Source organism: Mesocricetus auratus, unplaced genomic scaffold (genome assembly GCF_017639785.1).
Source record: "Mesocricetus auratus isolate SY011 unplaced genomic scaffold, BCM_Maur_2.0 Super-Scaffold_100004, whole genome shotgun sequence".
Classification (NCBI taxonomy): Eukaryota; Metazoa; Chordata; class Mammalia; order Rodentia; family Cricetidae; genus Mesocricetus; species Mesocricetus auratus.
This window is the reverse complement of record NW_024429189.1, coordinates 54,690,335-54,708,162: the sequence shown is the minus strand read 5'-3', so window position 1 is coordinate 54,708,162 and position 17,828 is coordinate 54,690,335. Positions and strand designations below refer to the sequence as shown.

The window sequence follows — 17,828 nt, the reverse complement described above, 5'->3', positions numbered from 1 at the left end:
ATGGCTTCTGGGAATCTCACTCAAGTTACTGAGTTCATACTCATGGGTTTATCACAACGTCCAGAACTTCAGGTACCACTTTTCTTTGTTTTCTTGGTCATCTACACGCTGACAGCAGCAGGAAACCTGGGCATCATCACCCTCACCATCGTTGACTCACGACTTCAAACTCCCATGTATTTCTTTCTCAGACACCTGCCTGTCATCAACCTTGAGGACACAACTGTCATTGCACCAAAAATGTTGGTCAACTTCTTAGTCAGTAAGAAAATCACCATATACTCTGAATGTGCCATCCAGCTGGGAGGCTTCTTGGTTTTCATGGTTGCAGACATCTTTATGCTGGCTGTGATGGCCTATGACAGACATGTGGCCATCTGCAATCCTCTGCTCTATATGGTGGTGGTGTCTCCACAAGTCTGTCTTCTACTGGTATCTTTCACATATGTATTTGTGTTTTTCACAGCCATTGTTGTGACACCTTGAGTGTTCTCTGTGTCTTATTGTTCTTCCAATATAATCAACCACTTTTACTGTGATAATGTCCCTCTGTTAGCACTGTCTTGTTCTGACACTTATATTCCAGAAACTGTAGTATTTTTCTTTCCAGGGACAAACTTGCTTTTCTCTATGACTATTGTCCTTATATCCTATTTCAACATCATCCTTGCATTTTTGAGGATTCGTTCATCTGAAGGAAGGAAGAAAGCCTTCTCTACCTGTGCTTCCCACATGATGGCAGTCACTGTGTTTTATGGCACACTTCTCTTCACGTATCTGTAACCTCGGACCAACCACTCCTTAGACACTGACAAGATGGCTTCTATGTTCTACACGCTAGTGATACCAATGCTGAACTCTGTCATCTACAGCTTTAGGAACAAGGATGTAAAGTGTGCCTTGAAAGAATTCCTGAAAAATCCATGCCAACGGTTCAATCTAACATAAGTATATAACAACAAATATTAATAAAATATTACATAGGGTTACTTTTGTGAGGTTATCATTGCATGAAATATCACTTCAAATAAAATTTTAAGTTCCATTAGGAGTACAATATTGACAAAATTCACTTTATTATTATTTATAACTATCATATGCAAAGTTATTTAAAACTAAAATACTATAAAAGTTAAAAGATATTGTACACTAAATGTATTGGTACAAAGATAGATTTATAATTATATGAGAAGTATTGCCAATATCTGAGAAGAAACTGTGTATCCAAGATCATAAGGAACCAAAAGAATGCAGAATACATAGACCGACCTTGGGTCAGCAATTCACAGTCTATATTGTATCTAAATAAAAACTGGTGGGGGGAAAACTGGTTAAGCATCAGTGGGAATTCCTGGTTTAGAGAGACTTTGACTGTAACCTGGCATATTTGTATACTTCCTTTTATTTAGTTGTGTGTCTTTGGTGTGTCATTCTGTATTTCTTCAAGGAAACTCAACAATATGATCTCTTTTCTTGAATCTCTCAACTTCTGGAGCTTGTTCATAGTCATTCACCTTGCTTCAGCTCAAGATTGTATATCTGTAATTCTAAACACTTTTTCTATTGCCAGGTCTTTTCTGATCCAGACTCTTCTTAATTCACTTTGACTGTGGTTATTATTTTACAAAGCTAGTCATCTATAGAAGCCTCTCAACAAAAAGTACTTATACTCATACCAATAGACATTTTTCCATGTAAAATAATATTTATAATGGCTGTGGGTTTTTTTAAAAGCAATGTCTAATAGAAAATCTTGATTCTTAACTTGACTGAACCAGATTCCTGGGTATTAGCAAAAACAAACTTGTATCTAGCAAAGCAACTGCTAGGAAAACTTTACATTAACTGTGGGGAGTCCATGAAACAGTGAAAGCCACCAAAGCGTGAAGCTTGGAAAAGAGGAGAACACCCACTATATTCATGTCTTATTCTCCAAAATCTGCTCTCATTATTTTTGGACATCAGACTCCAACTTCTCTTTAGTCTTTCAATATTGGGTCACACCAGCTGCTTAAAGTGAGTTTCCAGACCTTTATTGTAGTATTGCTTTCCAAATTGTTGTTTGGGAACTCCATTTCTTTGGACTGCAAAACTAGATTTCTTTGCTCATGAACCTGTGTATAATTATTTAATTATAGAACAGCCAAACTTGTAAGTCAATATCATACATTTAATTCCTTTCTGTAAATATATGTATTTGATTTTGGATCATACAAAGTTTTTGTGTGTGAGTGTGCATATGTGCTTTTTTCAAAGGACTGTTTTCATTTTCATGACTCATATCATTCAGCCTCAATATTTTCCTCCACATTAACAAATTAGTTTTTCAAATTAGTTTAAAAGTTATGATATCTAAGACATGCAATGGCTATTTTATTGCCCTTTAATATGTGAATATGATTAATTTTAGAAACTAATATAATCTCTATGTAAATTCAAAGTCTTTCTGCCAGTTGAGTCTGATATAATAAGACTGGTTCTTGTGAAACTACTAGAAAAAACAAAATTTGAGAAACTACTGACAAACTTCAGAAATTTCATAGAGAAATCAGAAATGAATTCAAACACACAAACAGTAAAACAGACATTGAAACTACTGATTTCCTTATGAGTACATAAATAAAATAAGTATAAAAATAAAATAACACAAAATATTGTAGAAACATACATGTAACAAGATTTCAATGCTGAGAATGTGTAAGGAAATGAAAGTTCACTATAGAAAAAAAGAAAAGCTCAAAATTACACCTTCCTTCATGTTCTGAATCCTTATTTCTCAAAGTTTTGTTTGGAGAGTAACAGTAGGTATATGACAATACAGTCAATATTCTTAATCTTTAAAGAAATTCAAATCCAAACCATGATGGGATGCCATTACTGGCAGTGATAATTGCTGTTTTCAAAAAGACAGAATTCTGGTGAGACTCTAGAGAAGAAGAACTCAAACAATGTTATTATTAATGTCAATAGCATATACTATAATCCTAACAATGAAATTAAATTATTCCTCAAAACATGAAGCAAGGATTGGAATAGAGCTTAGTAATACAGCAATTGTATGACAGGCATAATAATCTGAGTACATAATGATGCAAATTAAATTAGAAAATAAAGAGAACCATCACCACCTCCACAATCCCAGTATTGTGTATTCAAGCAAACAAAAGGAAGCTAATATGTGGAAAAGGCCTGTATATCCCCTTAAATGTAGAAATATTTGCCACAGTAGCTAGCATAACAACAGTCTAAATGTTCATCAGCAGATTAACCAATAGAGAATGCATAATTATCTATTAATCATCATTAGCCTCTAAAACATGAGATTGTATCATTTGTGATTATTTAAATGATCATTTCAGATATCAGGAAGAAAAAGCAAGGTGCAGGCAGACAAATATTATACCTTAATATTCACAAGAACAATAGGAAAATTCATTTCACTATATATTGGGAAGAATAATCAGGGTGGTATGGGAAAAGACAAGTCACAAAATTGACACAATGACATTCTTCAATGATAGGAAATACCTGGTTTCTTATGACACCAGCATACAATTGAAGTAATGAATATGCTGCCACAACGGAGGTTTATGGTAACAGCTATTATAATTAATATGAGCTAATACAATGCATTCAATTTGCTGTTATTCCCACTGGCCCATTTTTCCTTCACTCATGTCAGTATCACAACTTCCTGCACTTTCCATTTTCTCATTGAATTCAATTCAATTGTCTCAGCAAAGAGATAGTGAGCAACAGTAGACAAATAGGTTTCTCTAGTGACTAAGATGTTTCCAACTATGAATGTAGTAGTGCAATCAAAGATAAAATAAAATTAATTAACAATAAAGTAATAGTTATTTCTATAGAATTGAAATGATACCCAGTAGTGTTATATACATATTTTATCATATGATGTAAAATAAATGATTTATGCATCACAACATGGAAAATATTTTATCTAAGATGTAAAAACATGGCCAGGTGGTGGTGGCGTATACCTTTTATTCTGGCACTCAGGAAGCAGAGGCAGGCGGGTCTCTGTGAGTTTGAGACCAGCTTGGTCTACAAGAGCAAGTTCCAGGCCAGCCTGTAAAGCCACAGAGGAAACCCTGTCTCAAAAAACAGCAACAACAAAAAACATGTAAAAATATTGTTCCTTCAGTGTAATGATAAATTTCCTGCAAATGTGATCAATTTTCCAATCTTATTCCAGTCTCATACTTTTATAACATTTATTTAACAACTGAAAAATATGAGCATCCAAACTGAAAATAACCAACAAAGCCATTCAGCACAAAACTGGTTTATGGAGAAAATGTATACTATGAGAAGGAAGCCATAGGACTTTTGACAATTATACATGTTTTAAAGATTTTTATTTAATTAATTTTTATTTAAGTTACAAAATCTTATTTTACATACCAATCCCAGTTCCCTCTCCCTCACTTACTCCCATTCCCCCCCACAATCTCCCCATCCCACCAGCATCCTCTACTCAGGGAGGGTGAGGCCTCCCACAGGGGATCGTCAAAGTCTCATTTGGAGCAGGGCCTAAGCCCTCCCCCATATATATATAGTTTGAGAGAGTATCCCTTCTTAGGGAATGGGCTCCCAAACTCTTTTGTGCACTAGGAACAAACACTGGTTCCACTGCAAGAGACTCCATAGACTGCCCTGGCCCCCTAATTGACAACCATATTCAGGGGCCTGGTTAAGTCCTATGCTGCTTCTCCAGCGGTCAGACCGGGGTTTGTGAGCTCCCACAGGTTCAGGTCAGCTGTTTCTGTGGGCTTCTCCAACATGGAGTTGACTACTTTGTTCATCACTCTTCCCTCTCTACAACTGGATTCCAGGAGTTTGGCTCAGTGCTTATCTGTGGATCTCTGCTTCTGATTCCATTAGCTAGTGAGTTAAGGCTCCAGGATGGCATTTGAGAAGTGATCAGTCTCAATATAGGAAACGGACATTTAAGATAGCCTCTCCACTATTGCTTAGATTCGTAGTTGGGTTATCCTCGTGGATCCCTGGACATTTCCCTGGTGCCAGATTTCTCTTTTTAACTTATAATGGCTCCCTCTAGTATGGTATCTCTTTCCTTGTTTTCCTTTTCTATTCTCGCCCTGACTCAATATTCCAGATAACTCATGTTTCTCCTTCTCCCTCCCCTTCTCTCCTCTTCTTTTATCTACATCCCTCCCCAACTCCCCCTATGTTCCCAATTTGTGCAGGAGATCTTGTCCCTTTCCCCTTCTCTGGGGAACTATTTATGCCTCTTTTAGTGTCCTCTTTGTTTCCTAGCTTCTCTGGGGTTGTAGATTGTAGGGTGGTAATCTTTTGCTCTATGTCTAATATCCACTTACAAGTGAGTACATACTATGCTTCTCTTTCGGTGTCTGGATTACCTCACTCAGGATGGTTTCTTCTAGTTCCATCCATTTGCCTGTGAATTTCACTATTTCTTTTTATTTTCTTGCTGAGTAGTACTCAATTGTGAAAATGTGTCACATTTTCTTTATCTATTCTTCATATAAGGGACATCTAATTTAGAGACCAGAGGGCAGCCCAAACATTCCTGTGACTGCCACCAGTAATCATTATTTACTTGACTTATAGTTTTAATATTAATATTAATATTAAAAACATCAGCAAGTTTTCTAACTAGGCAAAGCTAAAGATAGGATGGTGTGCACAGTTGACAGCATTTGTGGTTACAGCCTCATGGAAAGTGAAAGAGAATTTTGCCTCTAGTTGGGGTTATATTTATGATGTATTACAATTTGCCCAAGGATTCAGAAAGCAAAATCAACCTCAAGCTGATTAGGCAATGGTGGTACACACCTTTAATCCTAGGACTCAGGAGACAAAGGCCAATGGATATTTCTCAGTTAAAGGCTACCAGGGCTACACTACATTGAATTATTCTAAAAGAGTAACAGAACCCACACCTTTAATCCCAGAACAAAAGAGGTATAAAAGAAAGGAGCAATGCCTTCAGTAGTCAGTATCAGGATTCTCCAGCCTCCTTGAGGACAGCATAGCAGCTTGGAGTTTCAGTCTGAGGCTTGGTGGGGCAGGATCACCTTTAAGTCTGAGGTTGAGGTTAGAGTGACTGTCCATCTGCTTTGCTTTTCTGATCTTCTACTTGAAGCCTGAATACCAATATTAGTCTCTGGGTCTTTTTTTTTAAACATCTGGTGATAAGTCCTCAGAATTAACTTAAGTTCTCACAACTACCACACCAACCAAGGCTGAATCAATTCATTTTTCATACTGTACTAATCTTTGGGAATACACCAGGTTTTCTCCTATCACAACTACATAAACTATCATAAACTACATCACTTAAAATTTTACTCTTAATAGTTGGCACTGCTTATTTCTTGTTCTCATGTCTCCTTCCTTCCACCTTCCTAAGGTTTTGACACAGCTACGAGAAATGAGAGTGCTGAGGCCTTCTGATTCTGTTTCATTCCCTGATCTTAGACTGTTCCCAATAACACTTAATATCATCTGCTATTACCATGTCTTCTAGAATCTTGTGGTTAAAATCATTCTCTCCAAAGTAGTTATACAGATTTGTAACATCATGAACTATTGTGTCTCTTTTCAGACTAGTCACAAATTGTGATGGAAAGGCAACATCCAGCCCTTGACAATCCTGAATTCACGGTCACACTTGAAACATCAAAGGTCTGAGGAGCTGAATCAAGTTCGCTGTATGCTTTTGACAATATCTCTATGCTTCACCCAGAGAAGAGTTATCAGAAAGAAACTGTCCCTATGTAAAAGTAATTTCATTCATAGCTCTAAGAAAGTGAAATTCTAGGAAGCCAGCAATAATTTGTATAAGGGAAACAAGAAGAGCAGGTAGCACACAGGCTCCTGGGGTCATGCCCAGAATTATGCAGTGAACTGTTCATTAGCCTTGCCAAAAATGGGTTAAGTTCTCCATGACTGTGCCACAAGAAGAACTTGTTCATGTTATTATCAGGCCTAGTCCCCCGAAAAAGTCACATGGCCCCTTGCATATAACACTGAGTTTGAAGCGAGGCCATGTTTCCTTAGGCCATTGTACAACTGAAATATGTAAAAGTATTTTCAAGATTTAATTTATTTTCATTAGATTCCTGCTTTCCCTTTTCTCCCTCAAATTCCTCCCACATTTCCCTCCCCATTCTTCTTCAAATTCAGTCTCTCTTTTTACTGATTGTTATTATAAGCTTATTTGTATTTGTATATACATACATTCACGTGTATATATATGTATAAATATGTTCCTAAATATAACTTGTTCAGGGTACATAATGTCACTTGTTTTAATAGTGCCAGGACTGACAGCTTACCACTGGACAACAAAATTTGTGTGATATTTCTAGGGGGAAGACCACCTCTTCTGCTCTGGCCTATATTTAATAACTTACTTTTTAAACTTTACATGATCTTACAGAGTAGATATTCATGAATTTCAGGAAAGAATATAAACTTGGAGTTTTGAAAAGTTCTGTTAAGACTGGATATCCTGGGGAATGGAATAGACATATTTTGCATTTATAAAATGGAAATGATTTGGAAGTAATTAGAATGTAAGAAATATCTCAATAACTCATGCTCTAAATAATCAGTTTGAAACTGGTGGTACTACTTTGTGGTCAAATTGTAGAGATAACTATAGTCTTGGTAAAAGCATATGTTGGTTAGTGATTTCCATAAGACCCTTTGGCCAACAAATCAACTATAGAAACCTGTTGAGGTGGAAAATACCATATATGAAGGTAATCCTAATGTAATTGCCAAATAATACTGGAGACAAAGCTCCTCCTTATCATCTCTTGTCATCAAAGAAAGCTTTGAGTGTAGCAGGGACTGGGTTTTATCATTGTTCTTCTTAAAGGCACATCCCAGAAAAAAGGAAGACAATAGCAAGTGTAAGTGTTGGATATGACCACCTATTAAACCAGAGGAAGTGTGTCATCAGTCAATAGAGAATTAACTTCCAGATCTATATTCTGTCTTATTCCTACAAATTCCAATAATATTTTGAATTGGATTGGAAAGAACAAATGAAAAAAGTCTCAGAGAGAGAAATCAAGAATTTATACCAAATTGAATGCCCACTACCATAAAATAAATGCTTGATTGTTCACCATAACTTTATTCAATGAAATTAAGCAAAATAGTGAAAATATTTAATTTATAAATTATACTTAAGCAAAAGCTTTAGCTATCAAAAAGACATTAAATGACATTGTGAATTAAAATATATTCTATATCTACTTTATAAGTGTTCTTTCACTTCAAGTGCTTCTGTCAATTTTACAGTAGAAGTACCAATAAGGAAAAGAATGGTCATATCTATAAGGAAGAGATGGTTCATAAGGACTGATAGATTCTTGATAATTATAGATATACCATTAACCTATAGTTTACTGTCATTTTGCAAGAAAAGTTTGTAATAGTAAACCTTTTAATCTTTGAAAGTCAACAGTAAGTGTATTTAACTTGTTCTTTAACTACAAACATAAAGTTTGCTTTAACACATAGTGGGAATTGCTGAATGCTGTGTGGATATAGTCAGAAGAGGAAGAATAATGTATGAAAATATGATTCTTACAAGGAGTTATTTGAATATTTTGAGTTAAATTTAATGAGAGAGGAAATTAATTGAGTGCTGTATAAGATAATTTCTCAATAGGGAAATCAACAAGTCCCTGGATAATTAAAAAATACCCAGCATCATTGTCAGTTCTAAGATATTTAGGGAATAACCAAGAAATTGGGTTCAAGCTCTCAGATGCATACTTCAAAAGGAAGAGACACTTGGAAGGGCACTTGATTGCAGTTTGCTTGTTAACCCAGCAGAAGAACAGGAACGCTTTTTGTATTCTAGGTGAGTGGATTGAACCAGTCTTCAAGGTATCAAATTAGTTCTACTGATTATTGGTGATGTCTCCAGTTTCAAATGCAGACACAATTAGGATCATCATATTTAAACCTGTTTCTGTAATTTCAAGTATTCTAATAAGTCCTGTCTTTATTTGTTATTTCCATACTAATGAGAAGTCTGTGGAAAATGATCATTTAAAAAAATTGTCAAGTAGAATGTTATTGCAGCAAATATCTTGTTATCCTGGTATGTGATTTGAGCACAGAGAAAATTTTAAAAGTAAATATTAATATTTCACATAAAAAGGGCTTTTAAAGGCGTTTACAGTTATTCAGTAAAGTCATATTTTCATTTTTTCCTATACCCATATGTTTTACTAGTATTATACAGGAGAAGACTTGTTTCACTGTGACTTCCCTTAAGAGCTATCATTGAAGGAAATAAGCTAAGGTTTTGAAAGATAGTTGTAGAAAACACATAATATAATAGAGAGATTGAATAATATGTGAACCAAAATAGATTGCGTCTGTTAACAGGAGAAATTCAGTCTCAAAATATAGCTCAAGACATCTCTAAGGGTACTTCTAAGGAGCTGTTTAGAGAAAAGTTCTTGACCTATTCATTCCTGTCCTTTATTGCTCACATATTAGTCTTTAACACCTTAACTCCCATCCTCTTCTCAGCTCTCTTTTACAGCCTTAGAAGTTTAGGGAGAAACAGAGTTCTCATGTATACCACCATTTTTTCAGGTCAGTGGTAAATAACACAGTAAGTGCAAGAGGCAGAGACAATTCTTCACATTCATACCTATAGTAGGAAGAGACACCAAATCTGAAATTAAGAATCAAAAATTATTTAGGCTAACACAGATCATCATAATAGGGTGCATCTTCCTGTGTTAACTTTATATTAAATTTGCTTAGTTCTAATCAATGATGGCCACATGTGTGTCAAAGAATTACTGATCATATATATATATATATATATATATATATATATATATATATATATGCTTTCCATTTCAATCAGTTTGCCACTGTAAACTTAAACCATGTCAGTAAAACAAATGTCCTGGCAGCCACCACAAGGCAGGATATCAAGAATTCTGAGTTTCCAGTTGCAGGACCAGAGACTGATATCAAACATTTAATATGATGTAATATATTTCTGAAACATCTTCTCAGTCTATGCCAGGACATCCCTCTTCCTCTGCTATCATACATCAAATTTAAGAGATTTTGTCATCCAAGTATGTTATAGGTATTATAATTTTCACACATCACAAATGAAAATGTAGAAGTATTTTTGAAGTCTTAGGAGGAATACCTACTCACATCCTTGACTGATATTAGGATATCTGAAAACACGGAAGTTTGACCAAAAATTTAAGAATCTTAAAAAATGAGATATAATGGATAAGTTCAATATTAAAGTAACTAATTTTGTGAATAACATAACATGTTTGAGGAGAAATTATAAATAATTTTGGAAATTTAAGTTATTTTGTCCCCAGTAAGAATATACTTAATAGTATTGATAGGTGATTTTTGCTAAAATTTGTCTTATACAAGTTTTATCCTAAAATTACAAATGGCAGTAGCATAGATAAAAATAGAGCCTTTTAATTACATTTATTTATTTTACATCCCTTTCCCACCTCTCTTTCCAAGTCAATTTATCCCCCTCCTCCCCTCTACCCTTCCCCGATTCACTCCCCCAATCTGTTTCTGTTCAAAAATGATAAAATAGATTTTAAGAGGGCAGGAAATTTAAGAAAGGTAGCTTAGTGGTAAAGATTGATCCTATCATCTGGGCACAGTACTCAGTACTACATTAATGCCCGAAAGAATTATCAGAAGGTTAGCCAGGTGGCTCATGCCTTTAATCCCAGCACTTGAGAGGCAGAGGCAGTTGGATCTCTGTGAGCTGGAGGCCAGCCTGGTCTACAAAGCAAGTTCCAGGACAGCCTCCAAAGCAATACAGAGAAACTCTGTATTGAAAAACCAAAAAAAATCATCAGAGGGCACATAATATTGAATTATGTGTTGACATTAAAATTTAAGATACACAGATATACATTGCACACTTTAGATGAACTCATTATATATAGAATCTATACATTATTACATTTTTCAAATGTGAAAGTGGAAATAATTTATATTGATTCCATATAATTCACAAATTTGTACTACAAATTATATTTATCTATTAAGATCACGTAGTATATTTTGTTTTTATTTTATACACTGGGGGCAGACAACCTCTCCTGAGTTTTTCAGATATATTCCATGAAATGTATGTCAGAAACAGGGGTATTTTTACTTTTAAAAACTGCCTGCCTATTTCTATCAACACTTACTCACCTAGCCAGCTGAGCCTGATATCTTTTTTTGCGGGGGGGGGGACTGAAAATTCTTCCTTCTCTTGCATCCTTCTTTCATTTCTGAGTAAAATGTTATTGTTTTTTCTCAGTTCATCACCTCAGTTACTCTACTTGCTAAATTTTATATTCTTGTTTGATGGGATTGGTTGTTAATACCTACATAAGAGGGAACCCATGTCCTTCAGATCCTTAATCCAATCTTTGGTGTCTCCTAGGAATTTGTGCTTCTGTCATATTACAGTGAGACTTATTAATCATCTTCGATTCATTCCAACCATATCTGGGGGACAAGAGAGAGAGACATAGGAGTGTGCCCACTTGGGAGGCTGAGGCAAAGACATCATTATTTTCAGCACAACCTCACAACTCAGTGAAACTCTAAAAGTGATAAACAAAAGACTGGTGTTACATCTGTATTTTTTATACATGACTACCACATTTATTAGCAATGTAAGCATATCAAGATCTTATTAGAAAGTTAATAGATCATCTTTTTTGTTGATTACAGCAACATGGAGGAAAATAGAGTGGCATATACAAGATACAAAAAAATAAATATTACATTTCCAGATTGGTGAAAGTAAAAGAACTGATGTCACATAACAAAGACAGAAGTGCTAATTAAGGAATCAGTAGGGTAAGAAGGATGAGAGGTAGCAAAAACACAGATGGAGGAATTATCCATGATTTTAGATGCCATAGTTGGCTAAGTATTGTTAGCGAGATGAATCCCATACAAGTATACATGCAATAGCACTTCAGGAAAATGAAACCATGAGTTTGAAGGAGAGTGTGATGATTACATGACAAGGTTTGAAGGAATGAGGAAGAAAGAAGTATATTCAAATTATAATCTCAAAAATTTTTTAAAAGGATGGAGGAAAGAAAGGATTTATCCTATAATTCAGAATCTTAGATTAGCATAAAATTTGTAACATTAGCATAATTAGCATTTGAGAATAAGAAAAAAATAGTAACTTGATTTGACTGTCACAAATTCAGACACATATCAAATTTTAAATGTATACCTGAAGTTTTGCAAATATTTCTCAAATTAAAAAGTAGACTTTATATGTTAGAGCCACAAACATAGTTCCTTTGCCAGTTTAGTGAGGAATTCTATGACCTTTGTCCATAATATTTTAACTTTTCCCTTTTAGGAAGTATTTAAGTTCAGCTTCTCATTTTTACAATATATTTTATCAATCATCATCTTGAAAAATTTTACAACTGCATTATTCACTCATATCCTCCAATATCCATTATATTCTATTTAATTGCATAGCCAAATGAATTGTATTAACAGTTTTTCCAAACCTAAATTCATTGACCCAATGAAATATATTTAATTATACTTCTATTGCTTAACCTTAAAATAGAATTTATGTTAGACATTGCTATCAATTATACATTATACATTAATGCTATTTATTAATTATATTATAATAGTGATTTTAAAGAAATACTATATATGTGTATTTTAATTATTATTTTTTTGTTAATTCAATACATGCATAAATATAATTATGATAAAAATAATATACCTTCAGTATTCCGCCTTTAAGTTTTCATTGTATCTCCCAACATACAGGTCTACAAAATTCATATCTATTATTTTTCCCCTTCTTTGTTTTTTACATCCTGACCACAGTTTCCTCTCCCTCCTCTCTTCCTAGTCCCTCCCTCACCTCCCCTCTGCACCCTGCATCCATTCCTTCCCCATTTCTCTTCAGAAAACGGCAGGCCTAAGATGGATGTTAGCAAAGCTTGGCATATCAAATTGCAGTAAGGCTTGCCACCTAGCCTGGTATTGAGGCAGGACTAGGCAACACAGTACAAGGAAATAGGTCCTAAAATCAGGCAAAAGAATGACAGTCAACCCCTGCTCTCACTGCTGTTAACAGCCTCACAAGAAGACCGAGTTATACAATTGTAACACACATGCAGAGGGCCAAAGTCAGTCTCATGCAGGCTACATGGTTGTCAGTTAAGTAGCTGTGAGTCCCTATAAGCCCAGGGTACTTGTGTCTGTGAAGTTTCTGGTAGTGTCTTTGACAGCTCTGGCCCCTACAATCCTTTCTCTCCATCTTCTTCAGTTTTCTCCAAGCCCTGCCTAATGTTTGAGTCTCTGCATCTGTTTCAATCAGCTGCTAGAGGAGGCATCTCTGATGAAAATTATACTGGGCACCAATCTATGAGGATAACAGAATATCTCTAGAAATCATTCATTTTTTATAATTTCCTAAATTCCCTTGCTTATGCTCATGTATGAATGGTTATGGGGCCGCCCATCCCCTGCAGCATGGAAACTCTACCAGGGACCACATACTTGTTAAAAATAAGATTGTTATCAATTTAAATACAAATTTAATTTAAAAAAGAATTTTTTCCTCTCCCAGAAAATATCAACTCCCAATAGTTCTTCAATGACAGAAAGGACCTGGAGGTGAGTGCCTCCCTGTTTGTGATGGTATTTCTGACCATTTGATTCCATGCAGGTCTCGCTGTGCAAGTGTGCCATGAGTGTGATGGCCTTGTCATGCTAGAAGACATATCATATACAACATGTTATTTGTATGTGTACGTATATCTGTATGTATATATGAGTGTTTATGCATGGATGTCTGTGGCAGCATGTACATGCATGTGTCTATATATATGTGCATGTGAGTACATGTTTATTTGTGTTCAAATGTATGTGTGTGTGTGTGTTCTACTAGCCATATTGTATGGGAGTACACAGTTTTTATATTATTTAAAAGATTATACACAATATATGCAATTGTGTATGTTGAAGCATTCATTTGTAAACAACCAAAAAAAGAACAAATATCAGAAAAGAATTGACAACATGTAGTTTTAAAAAATTGCACCTGCTAATTCAGATCATTAAATACTTAACTGATGGAAAGTGAAATCATGTTTTAAAAGAGTCAACATTAAAATACAAACAGCAAAATCCTACGGATGCTATGGCATCATAGACATCTAATATTTGTATGTTTGCTTAATTTTACATGTAATATGTTAAGGATTATATTTGCAGTACCTAGTTACTCCTAGTAATCATAGACATTTCTTTGCTACACATGGTGCATCATATGTATTGCTTCCCTAAAGTTGAAGATATCATCTGCTCCTTTTGTCTTATATTTCTAATTGTGAACTCAGTATATTTGTAGTACTTTGTTTAGGAAAACCATTTGGCATTATGATCATAGGCGATTAATTAAAATATGCTGGAATAGAGCATTGGTAGTAGTGCACACATTTAATTCCTGCACTAGGGAGGCAGAGGCAGGCAGGTCTCTTGTAAGTTAGAGGCCAGCCTGTAGCCTGAGTTACAAGAGATAGTTTCAGGACAGACTTCAAAGGTACCCAGGGAAACCATGTCTCGAAAATACACACACACACACACACACACACACACACACACACACACACACACACCACACACACACACACACTTATCATATATATGGTAGAATAAATAATGGCAACATCAGATAAGTCATTTCACTGACGTTATTAATAAACTCAACACAAATGCAACACTGAGTCTGATTTCTGATTTCTGATTACACTCTCCAGATATAGACAAACTACAACAGAATATGGATACAATTTCATAATACTAAATAGATGAAGGGCCAGGACGCTATTTGATATAAGATGCTGCAATTAGAAGATATAAAGTGAGTTAGTGAAGTTCCCCTGTATGAGTTGTAAAGATGTAAAGCTGTGCTGGGCAGTGTTTGGGAGGCAAAGGCAGGTAGATGTCAGTGAGTTTGAAGCGAGCCTGGTCTACAGAGAGAATTCCAGGACAGGCAGGACTGTTGCACAGAGAAAACCCGTCTCAAAAAACAAAACAACAACAACAAAAAAAGGAAAAAAGTATAGCTGAGATACATGTAAATGATTTGCTTCATCTTACTTCTTTCTAAAATGATGTTTCATAAATATTTGCATTTGTAAGTAGAAACACTTTGAAAGATCTGTAATCTTAATCTAGGCTGAGCCTCCTTAAGATGACATATTTACAAAAAAATCATAAATACAGTGTAATACTTAGCAGATTTAGTCAATATATTACAAAAAGAAAATGTTGCATATGGTATGCAAGGAGCTATATTTTTAATCTTATATCTGTGTTTTGCAATGCATGTGAGGTATTGAAAACTACTTCTTAGCAAAAACAAAGGACTATCTTGTACAATGTGACTTACTCTGAAATTTTAACAGGTAACTTCCTGAATCCCAGTGTGCTCTGAAGATCTCTCCAAGTAAACATTTTCTTAACAGTCTAGATGGAGAAGCAGAACCTCTCTGTGGTGAATGAATTCTTTCTCATGGGTGTCACAGACCGCCCTGAACTACAGGCTCCTTTTTTTGTACTGTTCTTTCTCATCTATGTTGCCTCAATGGTGGGAAATTTGGGCATGATTATCCTCACCAAGTTGGATGAGAGGCTACAAACACCAATGTACTTTTTTCTCAGACATCTGGCTTTCATTGATTTTGGTTACTCAACAGCTGTGGGACCCAAAATGTTGGTAAGCTTTGTCACCAATGAAAATACCATCCCCTACAACTGGTGTGCCATTCAGCTTGCTTTGTTCATCTTCTTCATCATTAGTGAGTTATTTGTTCTGGCAGCAATGGCCTATGACCGCTATGTGGCCATTTGTAGCCCCCTGCTCTATACAGTCATCATGTCTCAGAAAGTATGCTTGGTATTGGTGACAATCCCCTATCTCTTCAGTGCCTTCCTCTCTCTGATCACCACCATCAAAATTTTTATTTCATCCTTCTGTGGCCATAATGTGATCAGTCACTTCTACTGTGACAGTCTTCCTTTGTTGACCTTGATCTGTTCAGGCACACGTGACATTGAACTTATAATACTGTTCTTCTCAGCATTTAATTTGGTTTCATCACTTTCTGTAGTTCTTGTGTCCTACATATTGATACTTGTGGCCATAATCAGAATGAACTCCTCAGAGGGCAGACACAAGGCCTTCTCTACCTGTACGTCTCACCTGACAGTGGTAATTGTATTATATGGGACTCTATCTTTTATGTATATACAGCCAAAATCTTGTCACTCTTTTGAGACTGATAAAATGGCCTCTGTGTTCTATACCTTGGTAATCCCCATGTTGAATCCCATTATCTACAGCTTGAGAAACAAAGAGGTAAAAGATGCCATTCAAAAGCTATGGAAAAAAGTGTGCAAAGTTTGCATTTAAAATTCAGTAGAAAGGGAAGATAGCCTAGAAGCATAAAACTTCCCTAATATGTGCACATTCATGCTTGAAATCTTGATTCCTACAAGAATTAAGTAAATGAAGCAAAGTTCAACACGAAATGTTTATCTAATAAATTTGATTGTATACAAGTGCATATAATATGTACTAAACTTGTAAATGCACGGGACTAAAATAGGTATTGTGAATTTGAAATGTTTATCTTGTTTTCAATATGAAGTTTGTTGGTATTGGCTCTCATTTTGGTATTAATCTTGTTTACACAAATTCCATGATAGTGACTGAAGTCTGCCACTATTTTATACTGACAGCAGCCTCTGGTGAAATGGAAAGGACCTATTCATGTATGTACATAACTTTCTTTGGCTAAAGACATCTTCATCTTCATGTATTTAAATGTAATTTTTTTATTTCTTATATGACATCCATATAGAGCCAAAGTTTGAGGACTTCAGAGAAGTGTGGAGAGTTGAGTGTACAAACGACTATAAACATGCCATGAAGGTTTAAGACCTTGAGGTTAAAGAAAGATGAGCCTAAGAATTGAGAAAAGTATCAGTCCCACAAGGCTAATTGCAGAAATTATGAGAATTACTAGATTAGGACTGAATACTTAACATACTACCCCCTAGGTTTAGAACTGTGGACTCACTGATGGCCCATGAGAATCACACTCACAATATTAACAAAACAGGGGGCTAATACCACAACCTCAGCGCTATTTACCTTCAAGAGTTACATTTTCTCCTTAGCAATTTCATTCTGAATTGAACAAAAACATAAAATGAAATACCTCAGAAAACTGGTAATACAATCAACATGGAGGACAGTTTTCAGGCTATCACCACAAAAAGAAAAAAAAGGAGAATTAGTTATGTAACCTATGACCCAGTTATTTCAATTCAAGGTATACGTAAAAAGGATTAAGATCAGAAAATAAGCATCTCCAAGAGATAGCGGTATATTCTTGATAATGAAGATTTTGTTTAACGTAATACACTAACATAGATGAATGTTAAGCAATGTGTGTATATGTGTACATGTATATGCATAATGTTCTATCATTTGGGACAAAAATAAATAGAACTGGACCCTGTTTTGTAATATGATACAATACAGATACACAAAGTCAAATCCAAAAGTCATTTTATTTGCAGGAAAACTAGAAATGTGAATCAATGTAAATTTCTAGATTCTGTGGAGGATGGGAAATAGAGGAAGTTCATAAAGTGTATTTTAGTTACATCACAGTTATGTAACTAAAATAAGATCAAAGGTTCAATATCTCCAG

The 17,828-nt window shown here is 35.1% G+C and overlaps 1 protein-coding gene and 1 pseudogene across 1 annotated transcript; both read left to right on the top strand.

Annotated features, from left to right (window-relative positions):
* LOC101822356 lies at positions 1 to 948 on the top strand (annotated as a pseudogene).
* A 14,629-nt stretch (positions 949 to 15,577) lies between these two features.
* LOC101832243 (olfactory receptor 8K3-like) lies at positions 15,578 to 16,519 on the top strand. The gene has a single exon (XM_005065043.2). The coding sequence runs from the start codon at positions 15,578 to 15,580 to the stop codon at positions 16,517 to 16,519; it is 942 nt and encodes a 313-aa protein (XP_005065100.1).
* The last annotated feature ends 1,309 nt before the right edge of the window (positions 16,520 to 17,828 follow it).

Excerpts from the sequence above, each read along its gene's own strand:
- LOC101832243 (XM_005065043.2), top strand. The coding sequence starts at position 15,578 with ATGGAGAAGCAGAACCTCTCTGTGGTGAATGAATTCTTTCTCATGGGT.